This window comes from Macrotis lagotis, chromosome X (assembly GCF_037893015.1).
Source record: "Macrotis lagotis isolate mMagLag1 chromosome X, bilby.v1.9.chrom.fasta, whole genome shotgun sequence".
NCBI classification, from domain to species: domain Eukaryota; kingdom Metazoa; phylum Chordata; class Mammalia; order Peramelemorphia; family Peramelidae; genus Macrotis; species Macrotis lagotis.
In genome coordinates, this window is record NC_133666.1 from 169,163,012 (window position 1) to 169,185,189 (window position 22,178).

Genomic DNA, 22,178 nt, shown 5'->3' on the forward strand with positions numbered 1-22,178 from the left:
ATGATAAAAGGAGAAACAAGAAAATGTGCATAAAGAAGCTGAATTCTGCAAATGAACAGGCTTGAAGCTGCACTATAGACAATAGCAATCAGATAGGTCAAAAATCATTGAGCTACCTAAATAAGAGTACACACCAAAATCGTTTCTCACCTTGTAAGACCTGTGGAATTCTTGTATATCCCCACCCCTAAGAAATCAATAGAGTATTCTCCAATAAACTAGGGATCTTTTTCTGTGTTGTTTCCCCATCCCTACCCCTTTTAATATCTTGAAAGAAGTATTTGTATAGCAGTCAGGCTATTCGTCTATTGACTCTCATTCAATTTGTTAAATGCTAGTCATAATCAGTAATTAATATGCTATACAGCCTTTTTGCATCACCAGTAGTATGTCCATTGTCTTTTAGATCAGAAGTAACTAGCACTTTGGAAACTGATATCCTTTGTTTTAGCCATATAGCTGGGAAAGGATTAAGATAAGGAGCAATTAGTCTTGAATCACTGAAAGCATTAACTCTAATGATTGGTTTCAGCATCAGAGGACAGATGAATTCTAACTCCCTTTTCTAGAGTAGGGGACTCTGGATGTAGCACAGGGTATATTCTATCAGACAGTTGCTGTCCAGTGATTTTGCTTCAGTGTTTTTTTTTTTGGTTACAATTGCAGTGAAATGAGGAGGTGGTAGTGGGAGAACTTACAGGAAAATGATTATTGCATTGTGTACAAAAGGCTTAAAAAAGAAAGCAAAGCACTACATGGCTTTTCCAAATATGATCCTACTCATTTCAGCCCACTGACCATATATAATATGTCCAAGAAAGAAAAAGAGGTAGACTAACTCAGTGGGATTTGTGACACAACTGCCTGTCACAATCTAAGATATCGTTTCATCCATTTTGTCAGATAAACCAATTTGAATAAACTAATCTCTTACCCATTATGGATTTCACTGGGACTCAATGAAATTAATAATTTCATTGACTAATAAGAACATCTGAAGAACTTTGCCTTTTAAACTTAGGACAGAAAACTTTCTTTCCTTTTATATGTCAATTTATTCATCTTTTAATATGACTACAGTGGACCAACTTATTGGAGTTGGGATGCTTCATCTCTGTTGTTGACTATATAACTAAACATAATTAATGAACCTACTCCATCATTTGTCATTTACACATGTAGAGAGAAGGATGATGTAGTAATGTTTTGAACTATGCAGTGATATAATAAAATTTACAACATGAATGCTTTGTAGTTATGCCTTTTTGTAGTTATTTCTCCCAACTAAATTGTAGATTACTTAAGGGCAGTAACTAAGGCTTACTCTTCCCTTCATCCCTTATGGTGCTTAGCATAGTGCTTTGAAACACAGGAGGCATTAACAAATTACAAACCAACAAATGTCTACATAAACCTAAATCACAAAAGGTTGAAGGGCCAGGCAAGACCTTGGGGCTGGACCAAAATGGGAACCCTTAAGATGAGAAGCTAAATATATTGTTCACGTGAAATGTGTGAGCACCTGAGGGGAATCCTGCCTTGAGTCTCATCATAGGTAAGAGGGCCTTCTGAACATGCTCCGGCAGGAAAACAAGGATTGTTAACAATAGTATGTACAAGGGGCAGCTAGATGGCACAGTGGATAGAGAGCACTGGCCCTGGAATCAGGAGGACCTGAGTTCAAATCTGACCTTAGACACTTAATCATTACCTGGCTATGTGCCTTTATGGTACACAAGGCAAACCCCATTGCCTTGCAAAAACTAAAAAACAAAACAAAAAACCAATAGTATGTACAGAGATAGCACTGTCAAACAATCACTAATCCAGAGCAAACAGGTTTTTGGGGCTCAAGCAGTTTTTTCCTACACTGAAGCAGAAAAGTAGAAAGGAGAAGCAAAGAGTAAATCACCAGTGACAAGTGGTTTCCCCTATGCAAAACCACCTGTTTTCATTTACTGTGCAGCTTCCTCACACAACACTATATGGTTTGCTGCTGTATGTGTCACTTCAGAATCCAAATTAAAAAAAAAAACCTTCCCTTTTCTCTTCATATTCTATTTTATTTGTTAATAAAACCAAAGCCACAGGCTTCATTCCCCATTTATGCCAGGTAGGTTCATGGCTACATTATATTCTATCCCTCTAACCATACCTCAAACTTCAGCCAACATTTTAAAAAAACAAACTATACTGCTATTGTTTACTAGAAAATCCTGCTTAGACTATAAAAATTACCCGTGTCCTAATGCCATTGTCTAATGAAAGCTTGTTCCCATTGATGCTGAGTTGATATATATTAATTTTGAGTTATGATAGACTCTTATTTTTAATGTTATTCAAATATATCTAATATATACTTAAAAGAATGTAAATGTAAAATGTTGCTGAAGCATATTGTAATTGCTTGTGAATATCTACTTTTGAAATATAGAGCTCTTGGTGATAGAAGTAGCATACATAAGTATGACTTTGTGAGTCATCCCCAAAGCATAATGTATCTCTATTCCAGAAAGCTGTCTATTTGAAAGACACTAGCAGTTATTGAAGACTCTTTATTTCCATTTTAATTCCCCTGATTTTCCTAGGTTGTTTTTATTAAGAAAATATAATATACCTTATTTCTTGATAAGTTTTTATCAAACACCAGGTCTCCTGACCTGTGAACTAATATTTATATGTCTATTAAATACAGCATGTCTATTAACTAGCTGTTATTTCATAGGAAGTATACAGAAGGCAGATACTTGTAGATATTTGTCCTTAAGAGGTTGGTGAATATTAGAATGCTAAAAATTTAAGCACTGGAGTCATTCAGCAGATCTGAGGTTGAATTGGAACTTGAAGTGGATACTTCTAGTACTACGAAGGGCAATAAAGATTTTTTTAAGTGCACAAAAACCTGTTACAGATACCAGGAAGAAGAGAAATATTACAATGATTCTGACTCTGAGGGGTCCAGAGTCATATGGAGCCTTGACTTAGCTCATTAGAAAACAGTGATATCTTTCTGGATTTATTTCTGAGATAGGACAGACTTATCAAACTCACAGATAGCTATCTTGCTGCTGTTTTAGGTGAAAATTATGGCAGTAAACCTAAAATGTATTTCTAGAGATCAAGTCAGGTCACAGAAATCCAAAGGTCCTATTGTTGTTTTCATCTATTTCCCTAGAAGGAGGTTAGGATTCTGAAAGAAAAAAGAGGATGTAGGAAATAAAAAAAATCATTATGTTGATAACGAAGAACAGGAATTAGTTTTCTGGACCATGGTTTAAGATACCAAAAAGACACCGGACAATGAGTGCCTTTTCTGAGTGATGGGAAAATTTGTTTGACCAGATTCATGCCAACTTGACCAAATCAATAACAAAAACCAAAGAAGGAAGAAGAAAAATGTCCTCATAAAATGAAAATAAGAAACAGTATGTATAACACAGGACAATAGTAAAGTATGTGCATCATAATTCAAAGGAAAAGAAAGAAGAACAGGAAAAATACTCTCAGGTACATGCCCCAGAATATGGTTAGCATACTTATGCAAATATTTTTACAAGTATATATAAGCTTATTAGGACTAAGTGAAGTATGACATAATATAGTGAGGAGAACCCTTAAAACAATTTATACGAGGGCATAAAGGTAGCAAAGAAACAACTTTGAAAAACTTGAACACTGATCCGTGCAATGTATGACTATCTCCCCAAGATATTTATGAAACATTACTCCAACAGGTTCTGCACATAAGATGCAGGGAGACAATATTTTTGTATATAGACACTATGTAGCTTTTGGAATGATACAACAAAGATTCTGAGTCTCTAACAAAGTCTTAAGAAAGATCTGAGGAGCAGCTACGTGGCACAATGGATAGAGCACTGACCCTGTAGTCAGGAGGATCTGCATTCAAATCTGAACTCAGACACAATAATCACCTAGCTGTGTGACCTTGGCAAGTTACTTAACCCCATTGCCTTGCAAAAAAAAAAAAGAGCTGAGATGCCTATATTTTAGAAATTCAACCTCTTCTCTCCTTTCTCAGGACTTTTCACTGAAAAAAACTTTACCTGGAACTAGCTCTCTCTTCTCTCTAATCCTACATTTCAAATCTCCGCATCCTCTCCAGTGATCTAGTTTCACAGGATTGCCCTTCTCAACATTTTCACTTGACCCCCTGGACTCATATTTACCACGCTTTCCAGAGGCTTGCCCCTTCACTCTTTCAATTTTTTCTGGGACTTCTCTTATCCATTCATGCCTTATCTTTTCTTTCTACCTACAAACATGCTTATATTTCTAGCCTCAAAAAATCTTGACCCTCTTTCCCCCACAGGTAGCTAGGTGGTGCAGTGGAGTACCAGGATTGGAGATAGATTCATCTGACCCAGTTCAAATCTTGTCTCAGATATTTAAAACTATATGACACTGGTCAATTCATTCAACCTTGTTTGCCTCAGTTTTTTAATTATAAAAAGTGCTGGAAATGAAAGTGACAAACCCCTCCAGTATCTTTGCCAAGAAATAACTACCACCACCCACAGGTTACTTATTGTCCTTTATCTCCCCTCCCTTTTACAATCAGAATTCTGTGAAAAAGACCTTCAAAATAAGCTTCATTTTCTCATCTATTCATTTTTCAATTGTTTTTGTGTGATTTCTGGGGAATGATTCAATAGAAATTGCCCTTCTCCCTACTGCTCACCACCTCCTACATTCTTTCTCATCTAGATTTTCAGAACACCATTCTGTCCTGATTCTCTTGCTACTTATCAGATCCTTCTTAGTCTTCTTTACAAGTTAATCATTCAGATAAGCAGGCAGATTTCAGAAAAAAACTGTTAGGAAACATAGTTCTTAAATCAATGCTAAGTGAAGTGAACAAAACCAGAAGAACATTGTATACAGTAACAGCAACACTGTGCAATGATTAACTATGATTGGCTTAGCTTTTTTCAGCAATACAGTGATGTAAGACAATTCCAAAAGACTCATGATGAGAAATGTTATCCACATCCAGAGAATGAGCTATGGAACATGAATGTAGACAGAATCATATTATTTTCACTTTTCTTGGTTTTTTACTTTTCCTTTCTTATAGGTTTCCCCCTTTTTACTGATTCTTTTTTCACAACATAAGTAATGTAGAAATATTTTTAACATGACTGTACATTTTTAACCTATATCAGATTGTTTGCTGTCTTGGAGAGGGGAAGAAAAATTTGGAACTCAAAATCTTACAAAAATGAATGTTGAAAACTATATGTAATTGATAAAAATGAAATATGATTAAGAAAAAACCAAACTAATCATTTATATGCCACATCTAATGTGTGGGTACCCCTTTTGTGTTCTGTTCTGGGGCTTCTTGTTTACTCTCTCAATAATCTCTGAGTGGTGCCATCAACTCCCTTGGACTCCTTTATCTTCTCTATGCAGATGGTATCAACTTCACCATCTCCAGCTCTCAGCTGAACTCCAATTTCACATCTTCACTGGCCTCTGTTTGAAGCCATCAGCAGAACAGAAAAAGCAATATCTCTGACTCTCACTGCCCAGGGGACCTTGGGGAAGTGACTTCACCTTGATGAGTTCCAGTTTCCTCATCTGCATAATGAAGGGTTAGACTAGATTCCCTCTGAGGTCCCTTCCACTTCAATTGAAAAGAGGTAAGTTTTGTGTTGCATTTGGTGTCTGCCTCAATTGTATCATGGCTATCCCAAATAAGAAACTTCCCTTTCTCTACAGATGAGGGTATTGCCATACTTCTCATCAACAAGTCTTACAAACTACACAGCCCTGAATCATCCTCTTCTCCCTTCTATTCGGCCTCATTTATTCAGCGGCCAAGTTTTGTCAGTTCCTTCTCAATATCTCTCCTATCTGTCCCTTATTTCTTATTCATACCACAATGACTTTAATCCAAGCTTTTTTCCACTTTCATTAGGACTAGTTATTGTAAAAATCTCCTAAGTGGTTAACTATATCTAGTCTTTCTGTAACTCATCTTCTGTACAGATGAAAAAACTCAGGTCTGACTATGGTACTCTCCTGCTCAAAAAACATCAGTGACTCTTATTTTCCATAGGATAAAATACCTTGCCTTTGTTTGGCATTTAAAATCCCTTGCAACTGGTTTCCAGCTTAGCTTTCTAGGCTAACCACAAATTACTACTACCCTACTGGAATCTTAAGAAATCCCAAAATGCTGCACTTGCCAATACCTATATTTATATAGGCTGAATGCCCCATCCTTGGGATGCTCCCCTTCCTCATTTCTTTTTGAAACTGCTAGGTCCTTTTGAAATTCAGGTTAAGAATCACTACTCTGGGGCAGCTAAGTGGTGTCAGAAGGACCTAAGTTCAAATTGGGCATTTAGACACTTAATAATTACCTAGCTGTGTGACCTTGGGCAAATCACTTAACCCTGCTGCCTTTTAAAAAAAAACAAACAAAAAGGATTACCTCCTCACCTCCTTCAAAATTCATTTCCTTATCCCCCGGTTGTTAATCCCTCCTTCAAACATTGGCACACACCCCCCCTTATATATACTTCTCTGTGAATGTTATTAACCCTGACAGCCCCAAAGTTTGAGGATTTAAAGGCCAAAATGCTATATATTTAGATGCCTCTAGGTGAACAAAACTCCTTTAAATAAAAATTAACTTAATCCTATCCCATCTTGAAATCACTGTTCCTGACTATAATTGATCATCTCTTTTGGATTCTATTACCTTTTAACTGGGTAAGGTGATTTGGATGAAAAGTAGTTTAATTACAAAGAATGTGACTACTTTCCTCTTATTCGCAATTCAATGTGCAATGGAAATTCTCTTATTCAGTATTTCAAAGTCTTTATTCTCTCTTCAGATCAAAATCCTTCCTTTCCATTATTTAAAATCTTCAGAAGAGTTCCATTTTGATAAAATATTTAAAAACAAAACAAAATATTTAAAAACAAATAAAAAGGGAAAGTATGAAATACATTCAAATTACTTTCTCATGATATTGGTACTAGTAAATCTAACCCCGCCCCCCCATTAAACAGCCTAACTAACCAGAGAAAGCTACCATAGACATTTGTCAAAACTTCGTATTATTTTACAGCACTAACATTTACCAGCTGGATAAAATACAAGTTGCAAACATACCCAACAACAAATATTTACTAGGTTAACTCAGTGAATCTGGATCATAGGTGATTTCCACTGTCAATAGAGGAGAGGGTAGTTGGTTTTGCAAAGCATAATGGTGATAATTTTCTTTGACTTTCTTATGTCATCTGAGAAATGTTATAGTTTCTCTATATTACAACTTGTGAACCCTTTCTCCATGCAAATGTCTGACTTATTAAAAATATATCTGTGCACAATGCAGCGAGTTTAGTTGGAGACATGCACAGATCATTCAGCATGCACACTTGGTTGGTCCCAAAGGTTAACATAACACATCTGGCCCACCTAGGAGAAGCTGGCTTCAAAAGAGCCTGCTAGTTATTCTTCAAAGTCAACAAGGTGAGGGTGTACTGATTCCTTGGGCAAGATGTCCCATTTAGACATTGCAATGCCAAGGCAAAATGTGAGGGAGGAACTCGCCAGGGAAGGTGCAAGGAAAACTATTTGGTTTTCCATGTAGATTCTGGAGTGGGAGAGATGATCAATTAAAAAGAGTAATAATAAAATAAGGAAAAAGATTATAGCTTGATATGGAGATATGAGCAGTGCATGCAGAGTGTGTGCTCCCCCAGGGAGTCAGGTTGGTTGGTTGATGTGGATTGTTTACCTACATGACAGGGAACCTGGAATCGGGTTCTTTTCAGTTATCCCATGAGACCTGCTCAATTACGGACTGTCAGAGGAAAGAGCAAAAATAAAACAACAAGATGCACATAAATCCTAAATGCAAGTGTTCACAATGATCCACCCTCCACCCATTGGTCCCATAAAAAGCATGGACACCCTTTAAATAATTCCCTGGGCTGCACCCCATGATTCCAAAGTAAATAATTCAAGTACTCAGCAAGATGGGTAAACAGTGTCTTTGTTTACATATATATATACATACATACATATATATATATATATATATATATATATATATTTTTATATATATATATATATATATATATACACACACACACACACACACACACACACACACACACACACACCCAAAAGGGAGGAGAAGTACAGTTTCTCACCACCCTGTGCTTTCTCCCAAAGTCATCAATACTAAAATATGGAGACACAAGTGACAGTACAAGATGGAAGTAGTGATGACAGGAGACAAAACAATATTAGACAATACATGATTTTAGATATTGATTTTAGAAGTAGAAAGTGGAACTAATTGGAAATTCTACTTCTCAGTTGTGGTCTCTTATGATATTATGATAAAGAAACCTGATAACTTGTTAAAATTCTTGGAGCAAATACACTCAACATATTATAAGTAATTCTATAATTGGTATTAAGATCTATGGAATTAAAGTTCATTTCTGGAAAGTAATGGCTGTTTTCATTGTGGCTGCCTCTTATTGTTCTTGTAGTTGAATTCTTCTGTAATTTTTAAATACCAAAACTCACCTTTGACCTGATATTCCTTAACTGACGACTAACACTGGATCTGTCTTTCTTCAAAAAGTCAGGATTGCTTTTAGATTTCATGATATCTGAAAAAAAGACAAAAACAAAACCAAAAACAAACAGGTCTATTAATCCTTTTCTTTAAGTCTTTAAATAGCCTATAACTTTTAAAAACTGCAAAAAATTTCTTAGCATAATTATTATTTGTGGGAATAAGGGAAATACTCAGTTCAGTAACGCTGAATGAAATCTCCATGACCATCTTTGATAAGACTTAAGAAATTCCATTAGGAACTAATTACAATTTAATAATGATATTTATGTAACTTCAATCAAATAAGACAAAACTCTTTTAGCAATGTGATTTTGTGATGATAACAGCATTTTTGCAAAGCATTTTCCCCACAACAATCCTCTGAGATTAAGTGGTTCTAGTATTTTACTTCAGTTTTGCAGGTGGAGGAACTGTAGTTCAGAGAGATTTAAACTTAGCAGGTGGCAAGTCCACAGCCTGATCTTGTGACTCCAAGTAAAAGATAATTATACCACTGACCCAGTAATTCTGTTTTAGGGGACTATACTCTCAAAGGGTCAGTGGAGAAAAAAATAAACAAAAATTGCTCTTATCTTTTCTCATACTGTAAAGAGTAAACAAATGATTGTTGATTGATTGACTAAAATATTCTCCTTTTCAAGAGAAGAGCAAAATAATAATTGTCATTGTCCCATCCACTCCATAAAAAGGAACCATCCCTCTTTGATTCTTTTTTTCTCCCAGTATAGCTTTAAAAAATTATTTTTGATGACCACAGCTTCCACCTATCTGCCTTCCTTCTGAATTTAGCATTCCTAGTACCATTTTTACAGGACCATACCATAGTTTAATATTCCTTTTCTGTTGTCTTCTATATATTTCTTTATTTTATTTTTTTTAGGTTTTTGCAAGACAATAGGGTTAAGTGGCTTGCCCCAGGCCACACAGCCAGGTAATAATTAAGTGTCTTAGGCCAGATTTGAACTCAGATACTCCTGACTCCAGGGCTGGTGCTCTATCCGCTGTGCCACCTAGTCGCCCCTCTTCTATATATTACTTTTAAAAATCTAAGTCAGCTATATGTTCCTCATACATCTCCCTTAGTCTCTTAAGACAAATGGCATTTTCTCTCCATGATGAAAAGTGTTTCCCTTTGTTTCTTTGGGATTTCATTCTTGTGTATCTCCCATATCTCTTAAACAATCCACATTTTAGTCATAGGACAGTATCTGTCTTCTGATTCATTTGAAATTTGCTTTCCCTGAATCTAGGAAATATATATCAAAGTATAAAAGGATTTCCTTCATTCTTTTATAAAGTTTAGGATTGAGTGCTCATTCCTCTCAGAGTTCACATCATTTCTACCCCAGTAATCAATTCCTTCCTTGCTATTAAGAACCAATTTAAGGCTGAACTTAGATTTAAGGCAAATCAAGAAGAGATGCCTAGAAACTGAAGGCCCCCAATCACTAATACTGTATCTCTGTGCCTAGCTTGTGTGATCTGTTTCCCAAATTTCTCAAGTATAGTACAAAGATATTATACTTCTCTGTAATACAAATAATTTTATATTCTATGGCTCTTGGAAAACAGTAGTTCCTGACTGAAGCAGTTTTTAGGCTGCTTTTGTCTCATTACTGTAATTAGTTTACATCTGTTAAAATTGGTATAACATTGATTTTTTTCAGTCACAATAATGCATTTAAATAGGTTGGAGCTATTCTCAATGCACACGCATTGTTTTATCATTTTCTTTTAGTTTTGTATTAATTTTTATTCCTCCCCAAATGTCAATGGTTTGACTACACACAAACTGTTTGATTCAAGAAATAAAACTCACATCATATCAATTAAGTGTTTTCAGTTTCATTTCCTATGTTATTGCTTATCATGTGCATAGCTTCCCAATCTATTTCCCTTAAATTCTCAAAATATTAGAACATAGCTATGTATAGCAATCATTACTAATAGTCTTCTTTTGTTTCTGTTGGGATAATATTTATTGTACTTCTGTTAAACATTACTACCATGTATGAGAAGGCATCAAAAACGATGAAACTGATTTTTTCTAGCATATCTTGTCATCTGGATTAACATTTTACATTCAACCCTTCTCTCTTTTCATACTATACTAAAAGTAATGATAATAATATGGACATAAACTTCAGTTTCTATGGAAGTCAATACACATTCTTGGTTGAAAGTTAATTTGGTGAGTATTAATGAGGGCACAAGAATGAAGCATAAAGGAAAGCTAAAGGAAACCAACCATATCCCGACACTGTGGTATTTTCAGGAGACTTTTCACCCAGTGCTTCTGTGGCTGCTTTTAGCTGCTCTTTCAACCTGCTGATATCGCAGTCTGCCTTGGCCTTCACAATACTCAACTCTGTGTAGATATCTTTGTACTTATCACTAGCATACTTCTTGTCCTTAGAAAAATGGAAAAAAAAAGATTACATTTGATACATAAATCTAAAAAGGGAAAATGATGAGCAAGCACTGAGAAATGTATCATTCACAGAATTATATCTTCGAGAATCATCTACCCTTCTCATACCATCTTTAAAATACTTGGTTTGGGAAAGGACCAACTTGAACAGAAGCATTATCTCCAGTTATCAATGGTTTAAAAAACAATCAAACAAACCCTCTAAGACACCTTCAATTAGAGCTTCAAGCTAGAAGATTAATTCCCTGTTCTATAATTATTATTTTTCTATTAGGAAAGGGGGTGATATTAGAATTCTGATGAAGTGAACTTTCTTGCTTTTAAATGACAGAAAGTGAAATATAACTCCTACTCTCAGTAAAGAACTTTGGAAGTGCAGGAAGATGTACTGCCAACATGGCCAATGTGAATGATTTTACTCAACTTTATTTTACTGTTACATAGGTAGGATTTCACTGGGGAAGTGGATCAGGATGTGATTGTGACAGGGACTGTTTTTAAAAAAAATCAGGATGATATTGTAGAAAAACAAATATGACTGAATAACCAATGAAACTTTTTGACATTTTCTTTATTTAGTTTCTGAAACCTCCTGACCTTTTTTATAAAAGTAAAAAAAAAAAATGACCCAGGCAAATTACATATGGCATAACTAAAATTCAATTAACTTTAGAGGGCTGTATTATTCCATGGTAAACTAAGGCTTTGCTTGAAAAGGCTAATCCCAAGATACAGATAGGATCATACTGCCCTTTGATGGGTAATGACCTTCATATTTTCCCTTCATATTCCTCAGTGTATTCATATTCACTCTCTGTTGTTAATCACATAGTTATTCCAACATTACCCTCAGTGCTGTCTGTAGCTCATCCTTGAGAGAGCTGATTTCCTGTTTTAGGTACTGTATTTCTGATTCCTTGACCCGCAATAAGACCTAAAATTAAACAGAAATTAAATGTGATTGCTTAGAAATAAACTTGCTAAGCTTATAAATGTGATCTAGGCAAGAAAAAATAATACTTACATATATATATACACACACACACATATATATATATGTGTGTGTGTGTATGTATATGATATGTACACACATTATATATATGTAAAATGTGACAAAGTGGTTCACTCACTTTTAAGACTTCTTAATCTCCCTTCTTCAAAAAGATCTTTTATATTTTAGTTACCAGCTGAAGTTTGATCTTTCACTTTTTTAAAAATTTAAGACAATGGGGTTAAGTGACTTGACCGAGGTAACACAGCTAGCCAATTATTAAATTTCTGAAGCCGGATTTGAACCCAGGTCCTCCTGACTCCAGGACTGGTGCTCTACCCACTGCTCCACCTAGCTGCTCTGATCTTCCACTTTTTAAAGAATGATTTGTTTAGTCTATAGCAAATAAGTCATTTATAGAGTATATTAAAGTTTATATATAAAGTGTTTTCTTCAAATGGTCCTATGAGATAGCTAAGATAGAGAAATTTTGATCCCCATATTTCAGAAGCAAAAACTGGAGCTCAGAGATGTTATGTGCTTTGTTCAAGATGACAAAGGATCAAAATCATGATTTAAAAACCCAGGTCTCTTTAAACTCCAAAAGGATCATTATCACCTTAGCAAAAAGTACATATTGTAAATCGAAAGTCGTGGTCTGAGGTTTTGAATACCAGTAGTTATCAAGTAGATACTAAATTTGGCAATTACAATTTGTATGATCACAATTACAGTATCTGTAGTTAGGGGGGTGAAGGAGAAGGTGAAAGAACAACAAAGAAATAGCAAATCCAGCCACTCCATCACAGGTAAACAAGTTAATTCTCTTTACTATTAATACTCTGTACTACCTTTCCTTCAAGATGGAGCTTCTATTGCTGTTTTTCTTCCATAAAGCAAGAATAATTGCTTCTTGTTTTGAATTCCAAAAGAACTTGGATGTCTCGGTAAGTTGATTTGTCAACTAATAATGTGCTGCTTTTGGTACCTCTTCTATTTCTATGTGAAGCTGTTACTTAAATCTTTTGTTGCTTATTTAACTCTCAAATGGGTAAATTTCATCTGTCCAGGTAAGCTGTGGTAAGTTCCTTGAGGCCAGGAAGCGAAGTCTAATAATACAGTTGTCTCCCATACTTTGCCTCACATATTTATTGATTTGTCCTCAGTTTACTGATTTTACTTTAAAAAGTACCTCTAATTCATAAGCATCCTTGCCCTGTGTGAGAGGCGAACCAGCAGCCTCTCCACCACCCTCCCCAGTCAGTAGCGTTCGTAACCGAGTGATCTCCGCAGCCAGGCGGTTATTTAACTCCTGAAAGAAGAGAAAAAACAGCAGATATAGAAGTTTGTAAACTCAAGTGTTCCCCCGCCTCAGTGACATAATTATTAGAATCAAATTAGGTTGCAAGGGAAAATGAAATCAAGCCTCTTAATTTTGTTCCATTTTATCCTTATTTTTTCCAATATAATCTATTATGCTTTCTCTGTTATCCCCTAATATGGTGGTATCCAAAATATGAATTGTGGCATAGCCTCAGGGGGTGGATAGATTGACTGCAACTTATCCTCCTTTACAACAGCTATTTTTGGGGTTGGTTCCATGACAACCACAATACTTATTATCCCCCTATTACTTCTTCACTCCAACCCCTTTCTCTCCACCCCCACCCCAGTCACTGTAAAATGATCCCCATCTTTCCTTTAACTGTGATCCAAGCGCCCACCACAGCAACTATAAAGATACCATAAGGAAAATGTTCTCATCTCTGACATATGCACCCATTGTATACCATATCACCTTGTGGTTTGTACTCTGGGGCAGTGATTAGTGAGTAAAAAAATTTTTTTAAAAAGGGATTTTTGTGCTTTTCTTTAAAAAAATCATTTATCTTTAAAAGTTTTTTATTAAAAAAATTAATCTTTAAAAATCTCTGGCTTTGTATGTTTTATTGTGTATATGCATATATATGCACATATGTACACATATGTATACATCTTTTCTTTTGTTTTTGCCAGGCAATGGGGTTAAGTAACTTGCCCAAGGTCACATAGATAATTATTAAGTGTCTGAGGCTGGATTTGAACTCCTGACTCTAGGGTCAGTGCTCTATCCACTGCGCCACCTAGCTGCCCCCTATATCTCTTCATACATACATATATATAATATACACTAGAGTAAGCACTTATGAATTGCCTTTTCATTCCTTAATTCATAAATAATATGTTTATTCCTGATTTTGAACCTGTGCTTTTGTTGCCTTTCTTAGGAACTTAGAACATTCTCTTCTAAATTCCAAAGCCTATCCCTTTAGAGCCAAATTAAATCCCCTCTTCCTCTGAAACGTCCTTCAGCATTGACGTCTCTCTCATCTGACCATGGATGACACTGACCTGTACTCTGGGTACCTTACACTATTCAATGCAAGGCAACATGTTATAATTGTTTCATGTATATGTATCAGGAGCATCATAGACTTTCAGGGTGAAAAAAGATTTGTTTTTATCTAGTCCAACTTCCTGTCTAAAAGCAGGAATCCTTTCTAAAGATGCCCATATGCTCTTGCCAATGAATCTTTAACTTCCTAGGGACAAGAGCTGTCTTCCACTGTGTCTAACCATGCTGTGAACATAGTGGGTGCCCAATAAATATTTATTCTGCTATGGAGGGCTTGAAAACAAAAATTAGTTTCTGACCTCATTTTCTAACCTTCTCCAATAGCAGAAAAGATTAAAGAAACTTGGAGGTAGTGAATCTAAATTTCCAAGAATCTAATGCTGGATTATTAAGAAAAGAATATGAAAAAAGAGAAGCAGAAGGAAAAGATGGACTATATTTCTGGTTTTGCATAGACCACTGCTTCTCTGGAGTCTCTCTCTCCTTGTCCTCCTCCCTTTTGAATTTTTTTTACCTGATTATGAGCATTGAGCTCCTGGTTTTCTCTCTGGCATTGACGAAGGGCCTGCCTCTCCGCCTCCAAAGCCTGAGCCAAGTGAGCATTTTCCAAGCATTTTTGAGAGTACTGTTCTGAAAGAACTTCCAGTTCCCGCTGGACTGATTGCAACTCTTCCCTGTAAATAAATAATAAAAGCTGACATTTCTATAGGGCATTAAGAGTTACAAAATGCTTTGGGAACATTATCTCATCTGACCCTCACAAAAACAGTAATCTTACAGGTATTATTGCCCCCATTTTATAAATGAGGAAATAGATTTAGAAAGTTCAATCATATAGTCACAGAGCTAATAAATGTTTGAGACAGGGCTCAAACCAAGGCTCTTTCCTGCTTCTAAGAAGCCCCAGCATCATGCAAGCTAGATAAGACCCTATCTTTTTATGTAATCTCTGTAATACTTTCCTTTTAGGGTCTTTCAAATATTTCTAAAAATTAGATATTTCTCACTTTAAACCCAATCAATGCACATTTGAGGGCTTTGATTCTCTATCTTTAAGACAGAATGCTGTTAAGCTCTACAAAAGTCTCACTTAATATGATGAATGTTTGACAAATGTTAGCCAAAAGCCAGAAGCACATCATGCCTATGATTCTACTATGGTAAGGAAGGCCTGCAGGCTCAGAAGTAAAGCAGTCACTTAAAGACAGCTGTTATTCCTCCCCACTATCCTTTAGTCTCCACAGTAAGCCTTTTGTTTTCTGTATTCTCCTCAGTTTCTGTAGCTTAGCAAGTGGCTTAAGCCAAAAGGTAGGGTTGGAATCAAAAGCATTTATGGGACCACGAATGAGGCCAAGTCCCAGGTTTGGGTGAAAGTCACTGAAATTAAAGTGTCCCTGGTCACCATGATGTTTCAAAATCCATTCAACTTTCATAAGCAAACTATTCAACATGTGCAGAAAGTCAACGTCTCTGATACCGATAACATGCCAGCAAACTTATCTACAGGGAGGCTTTACTAAATCCTCAGCCTTCGATTAATTTTCATATAAGAAAAAACTATATTTTACATATACAATTTGGGAAGTTTCATGTAGAAATGAAAACAACAGCCCAATTATAGAGACTGGATCATTTCTAGTGTTACACCTTTGCCAATGTCTCCTAATATAGTAGAGGCAAAAGCATACTTTATCCAGATTTCCAGGTGCTATCTCATAAGTGGTAAAATTTGGAATAAAGCTGAATATTCTTATTTGATATTCAAACTCCTAAAAGGTTATTCCCTATGAGAAAAGAGAATGCATAGCAGAGCTCTAATAGTATGTGGTTCCTGGTTAACTAGGCAGTCATTTACCATAGGGGTTTTAGAAACACTTGGCACTGAGATGGCCCTTGCTAAAAGCAGAAAGTTTCTCTGTTGCTGTCTTTCCCTCTGAATGTACACCCCATTCCTAAAAAAAATCCTCCACACCCCCAAACATACAGGTACTGTCTCCTAAGGGCCTCAATATCTGAATTGACACTGCTGATTTGAGATCGATGTGTCTTCTCCAATTCCCGCTCCATTTCTTCTCTATGAGCATTCTTCATGGCCTCAATTGCTGTAAAGATTGAAAAGGAGTTTAGTAATTGTGGGGGGGTTGGGTGTTTTTTGTTTTTATTATTTTTCAGATTAAACAAATATCCCGAATAACTTATTCCCTCCCAGTCAGTTCATGTAGCAAAGAGCAAAAACATAAGGAATTTCTTAAAAGACTGAATTTTTCTATGAGTCAGCAACTCTCCTAGATTTTTTAAATCATAGATCATAAACTAGCCTGGCTTAAGATGACAGAAGGAAGGGATCTTCAAGTTTACAAAGAAGTGACAAGAATGTATCTCATCCTTGCTTCTTAGGGGGAAGCAATGGAGAAAAGGTTTTTCTCCCTCTATAGAACTGAGGAGATGTTTTCTTTTTCTATCAAGTTGGAAGAGAATGGGGCTAATAGGATAATTGTTGGATTCAAACACTGGTTTCTAAACAATGGAATTTTTAATGTGAATTTTAGGGTTGGTGTATTTCCATCCTTAGGACAAAAATGGTAAGTCTCTTTGGAAATAGTAATTAATTTCAGGCATGAGTAATACTATGCTTCAAAGGAAGGGTAAAACAAAATAAATTTGGTGGTACTTGCCTGGGACAAAAAGCATTTCAGGACTTTATAAAAAGGAGGGAAGGGGAAACTCTCTTTGAAGCAAGAATTCTATTCATCTTTACATCTTAGACACTGTAGATAATTCTCTTGTAGGAACCACTTCACTGTAATCAGTTTATAGAAGTCTTTAGGGTTTCACATTCTTGTATCTGTTCAATTACTGTAAAATTTAATGGCACACCAAATGGCCCTAAGTCAAATGGGAATAGCCAAAAGAGTAGGGAGTAAGAGGAGATGCAGCACTAACAATGAGACTGAGTAAGGGTCCCCAGAGGCTGAAGGAAAAAAAAGTCACCCGTTGGAGAGCAGCCCAGCTGAGGAAAACCAAGAAAGTCCAATTTTCATTTCTCTGTTACTTCTCTAGAAAATCTCAAAGATTTCCATACTTTTTCCAGGGAAAATTTTAATTGCTTCTCTAGGAAGTAACATAAAATCCCAGACCTTATCCAGTCTTTTTTGTTCCTTAGGTTTTTGCAAGGCAAATTGGGTTAAGCAGCTTGCCCAAGGTCACACAGCTAGGTAATTATTAAGTGTCTGAGACTGGATTTGAACCTAGGTACTCCTGACTCCAGGGCTGGTGCTTTATCCACTATGCCACCTAGCCACCCCTACCTTATCCAGTCTTAAACAGATCTAGCCAAGGCAAAAAAGGAAGATGAAAGTCTTGCATGCAAACTTGACTACCTGATATGGTAGCAGCTGTCTCCTCTGCTAAAAGGCGATCTTTCTCTTCCCGTAATTTCTCCAGTTCCCGCTGGTGCTGCCTTTGTAAATCTTCTATTTTCTTCTGATGTGTCTCTTCCATTGCAGCAAACCCTCGTTCACATGTTGCCTAAAAAATGCAAAAGGGATTTGGTGCTTTTATGCTTTTTTTCCAGATCTAAGTCAGGATGCCAATCTATAAAGCAAGCAATACTCTTCAAGCCAGGCCTCTTGAAGCAGACTCGCATCATTCACCAAAATCATGTCCAGTGGCAGAGAGCTACTGAAGATGCAGTGATTGAGAGCACATGCATAAGTTGGCTGAGGGAAGGAGTAAGGTGGAAGAGGGAGATAGGGCAAAGGATCCTTCTAGAGGCTCTTTAAATTATCACATTTCTAAGGGGAACTTTTCACCTGCCAAAAATTTTAGCAAAGATTTTTCATTTTAAAGAAAAAAAGTCAATCTTGTTTCCATGCAACTGTTTTGAACTTCATCACTATCATGTGCAAAGCTCATGTGTTTCCTCTTAAAATTAGATCATACAGTTGTCAAGGGTTGGGAATAGGGTGCAATAAAATTCAAATGGACAAACTTTTTAAGGCTAATAATCAACCTGTATTTCATGATGCCTGAAGAGAAAGGGTAAAGGAGTTGGCAGACAAATTAAAAAAGCTATACTTAAAAGTTGGGTTTTAAAGTGAATTCTCAAGGGACTCTGTTGCAAGGAATGGAAAGTATAATTTGTAAAATGTGTTAAATACTAAAAAAAAGACAAATCCACTCTGGCCTCAATTTCCTCTTATGTAAAATAAAGAAGTTGAACCAGATGATTGTCTTTGGTCTCTTCTAGCTTGAATTCCACATTTTAAGCCATAAAGCCAAAGTTTAATTTCAATTTTCAAACTTTCAAGTAATTTTAAGAGATTATTAGTAAAAGAACTTAATTGCTTACAGAAGTTATTTCTGGCATTCTTTATCGACATTCAATATAAAAAGTCAAATGCCTTTTCAGGATCAGAAAGGCAAACAGGCACGATCTGTCACATTACTTAAACTGATGGCTTTTTAATAGGTGAAAATTCATTTGGGCTCAGTTCAGTATTTTAAAACTGTGAGGGGACACAATTTTTCACCAGGAAATCAAAGAACAGTTCCACAATTTCAGGATGGAAATTTAGGTCTAGGTTATCCAAGTAGAGTGCCAAAAAAAGATGTATGGTATTAGATCAATTCTAAAGAAGAAATTGGGGGAAAAAATTTAACTTCATGTTTCAATGCATTAATACAATTTCCTTTCTAGACCCTGAAGGATCTCTCAAAGGCCAGATTTCTTGTGAGGAGATATTTTTAAAAGAATCGAAGAAATGACAAGCCAAAATTTAAGTAGTAGTTTAGCTTACACACTGCTGATTATTGGACTGTAGATTTCGAGATGCCCTATCCAGACAGCAAACTACAAAATATCTTTTGAAATTTTTATTTTGGTTTCTGAAGAGACAGTTAAAATTTGATTCTGGCATGGTAGTCTTTTCTAGGGATGGAGTCAGACTGACTTAACTTAGAATGTAAAAACTATTGAGTAGACTCTAGAATCCCTTTCAGCATTTCTTCTATGTTCATTTACTGTGCATTTCTCACTGAACATGATAAAAGCTTCACATTCTACTTTTTGTGAATCCCATTTGAGATTTTGTTCCTTCTTTACACATCTTTCCTCTTTCAGAAGATGACTTAATCAGGTTGATAGATTTCCCTAACTATAACTACCAATCTGGGTCAGAGAAGAGAGATACAATCATAAAGACCCTCAGAAAATGGTCTTCTGGCCCTCATGAGAAAATAGACATTAAAGTACATACCTCTCAGGTGTACAAGCCACCTCTCCAAATGACTAGTCTATGACTTAGCTAGGCTCTCAGGCATATCATTTGCTTTTGCATTCTAGATATGTCAAAGAGATATGTACAAATGACTCGGACAAGCAAGAAACAGAGATTTTATGATGAAGAAAGTACGCAAAGTAGAAACAAACCTAGCAATGCTAAGACCTCAAAGAAATTCTTTAAATAAAAACATTTCAATCATGAAGATGACTACCCATTTTAAGTCATCATTATTATGTGAATAGTGTCCAGGTTTGAGTCTGATTATTTTTTCCACCTGAGGTATTTTTTTTTCCATCTCTTGCTAACTAGTAGTGTGTTGCTGTCTAGTATTAGGCCTCATCCAAGAATACTAAGTTAAGTAGCAGATTAAAGAAGTTAAAATTTTAATATAAAAGCATATGTGCATGTGTGCATGCATGTAGCTATCTATATCACAGATAGGAGGAATTAACCTTTATAGCTAGGAATATTGGGTTCAATGTAAATGCTAATTATAAAACTGGAAAATATGATTATGAAGACTCAGGCCTCATGAAAGGGTAACTAACTCAATAGAGGATATGAATAATAAACATTGTTTTCTGATCTTTGCAAAAGTTCAAAGTACAAAAAGCTTTAATACATAATACAATAAAATATATCTCCATTTCTTAATCTCAATACAGCTCTATGCTTATATTCTGTATGTGTTAGGATTATCCTGTTCTTCAAATCAGTCTTCAGAATTAAGACTACAAAGCTCATGATTTCTATCCACTTTCAGTGTGGGAGTGATATAATGTATACAATCTGGATCTTGGCTGTAGGAGAGACTATCGGTCTGCCAGTGGCAAAGACTCCTGGATATTAGAATTCCATTAAGAATACCATTAGGGTTGGTACTCCTGAAAGAAACCATTAAGGGATTCCAGCAGATCTTGGCAGGTCAGTATGACCATCTCCCAGAACAGGCCTTCTACATGGTAGGACCCATTGAAGAAGCAGTGACAAAAGCTGAAAAACTGGCTGAAGAGCACTCATGAGGAGTCACTCCTTCTGCCACACATTCTAAAATTTCAGTTGTCTGAACAAACTACACAAGAACTTTCATTGGAAAAGCTGTGTACTCTGAAGAATATTTAAACTTTTGAATAAAATGTACGTCTCACAACTCATTTTGTGTGTCTGGGAAGAGTGGGTTTGAGATGAGTTCATCATCACATTCATTTTTCTGGTTTCCATATACTTAATGGTAAGTCCCTAAATAAAAGCATTAAAGTACCAAAAAAAAAAAAAAAAAAAGAATACCATCAAGGTAACTATACCATCAAATAAGGGCATTAGTCACATATCCATCAAACCTCTAAAGAAAGGGATGTGAAAGTGAAACAACTATCTAAGATCAATGTTTTGAATCCTTAAGAGGAAGCCATTATCCAAGTTATTTGGGGCAGTCAATGTAGCTGTCAATTTAGTAGTCAGTTTAGAAACCAGAGGAGGCCTGTTAACTTTAAAAAGGAAAATAATTTTTCTATGGCTACAGATTGGAATTCCAAATCCAGAGTTTGCATATTATGTTTTCTAGTAGCCGGAGGAACTGAGAGGAAGTGTGTAGATGGTTTAGTACATCCCATCATGATTACAGGCATATGGCAAGGATCATAACTACTATGTACCATTACCTTTGATAACAAAGGATGGTGAGCTTATTTAAATCATGGTCATGGGAACAATTAGGGGAATAAACTATTTTTCAAAGTTGAAGAAAAAGGAACTTGGTAACAAACCCATGTATGGCAAGAGAAAACACATGTTCTCATGAAGAAAACATAATTTTGAAGTTCAGTCCAACCAAGAGTGGAATTAGACAGGCTACTATGAACTGTGTACTATTTGTCTTGCAAAACTTCTTATTTCAGAGGAAAATCCCATAAAATTCTTTTAGAACCATCAAATATAAAAAGACAAAATATCTTCAAACTGCTCAGTAGCATAATTGCTATTTATTTCATAATCTTTGCTAGTTTTCTTTCTAAAAAAGATCTCAAGGGGGGGGCAGCTAGGTGGTGCAGTGGATAGAGCACCTGTCGTGGAGTTAGGAGGACTTGAGTTCAAAACAGCCTCAGACACTTAATAATTGCCTAGCTGTGTGACCTTGGGCAAGTCATTTAACCACATTGCCTAAAATAAAAAAAAATTTACAAATATCTCAAAAATAAGGGACTAGACTGGGGCCAGTTGTATTAGCTCTTTTGTCAAGAAAAAGGATGGGAAGGGAGTTGGGGAAAGGAAAAGAGAAGAAAGCAAACTCTAAAATGCAAAACTGCTTTCTTAGCCAAGTCATGAAAAGGGGCATCTCAAGCAGAAGGAAAACATTATGCAATGTTCATGTCTGATAAAATGATAGGAAAAAAATCATCTGAAATTTAGTTTTCACCATTTGCCTTCTCTAGGAATA

The 22,178-nt window shown here is 35.8% G+C and overlaps 1 protein-coding gene across 7 annotated transcripts in view; it reads right to left on the reverse strand.

Annotated features, from left to right (window-relative positions):
* Positions 1-22,178, reverse strand: part of MPRIP (myosin phosphatase Rho interacting protein) — a 241,755-nt gene that overhangs the window by 14,456 nt on the left and 205,121 nt on the right. For 4 of the 7 annotated variants that reach the window (XM_074206994.1, XM_074206991.1, XM_074206995.1 and 1 more), the window contains 7 exons: positions 17,837-17,984; positions 16,441-16,558; positions 14,971-15,130; positions 13,254-13,373; positions 11,918-12,004; positions 10,888-11,050; positions 8,585-8,670 (listed from right to left, as the gene is read on the reverse strand). In XM_074206994.1, coding sequence (XP_074063095.1) covers positions 8,585-8,670; positions 10,888-11,050; positions 11,918-12,004; positions 13,254-13,373; positions 14,971-15,130; positions 16,441-16,558; positions 17,837-17,984 — 882 coding nt within the window. Of the gene's footprint in view, positions 1-7,781; positions 7,848-8,584; positions 8,671-10,887; positions 11,051-11,917; positions 12,005-13,253; positions 13,374-14,970; positions 15,131-16,440; positions 16,559-17,836; positions 17,985-22,178 lie in introns of all 7 variants that reach the window. The other 3 variants (XM_074206992.1, XM_074206997.1, XM_074206993.1) reach the window with 2 other exon arrangements.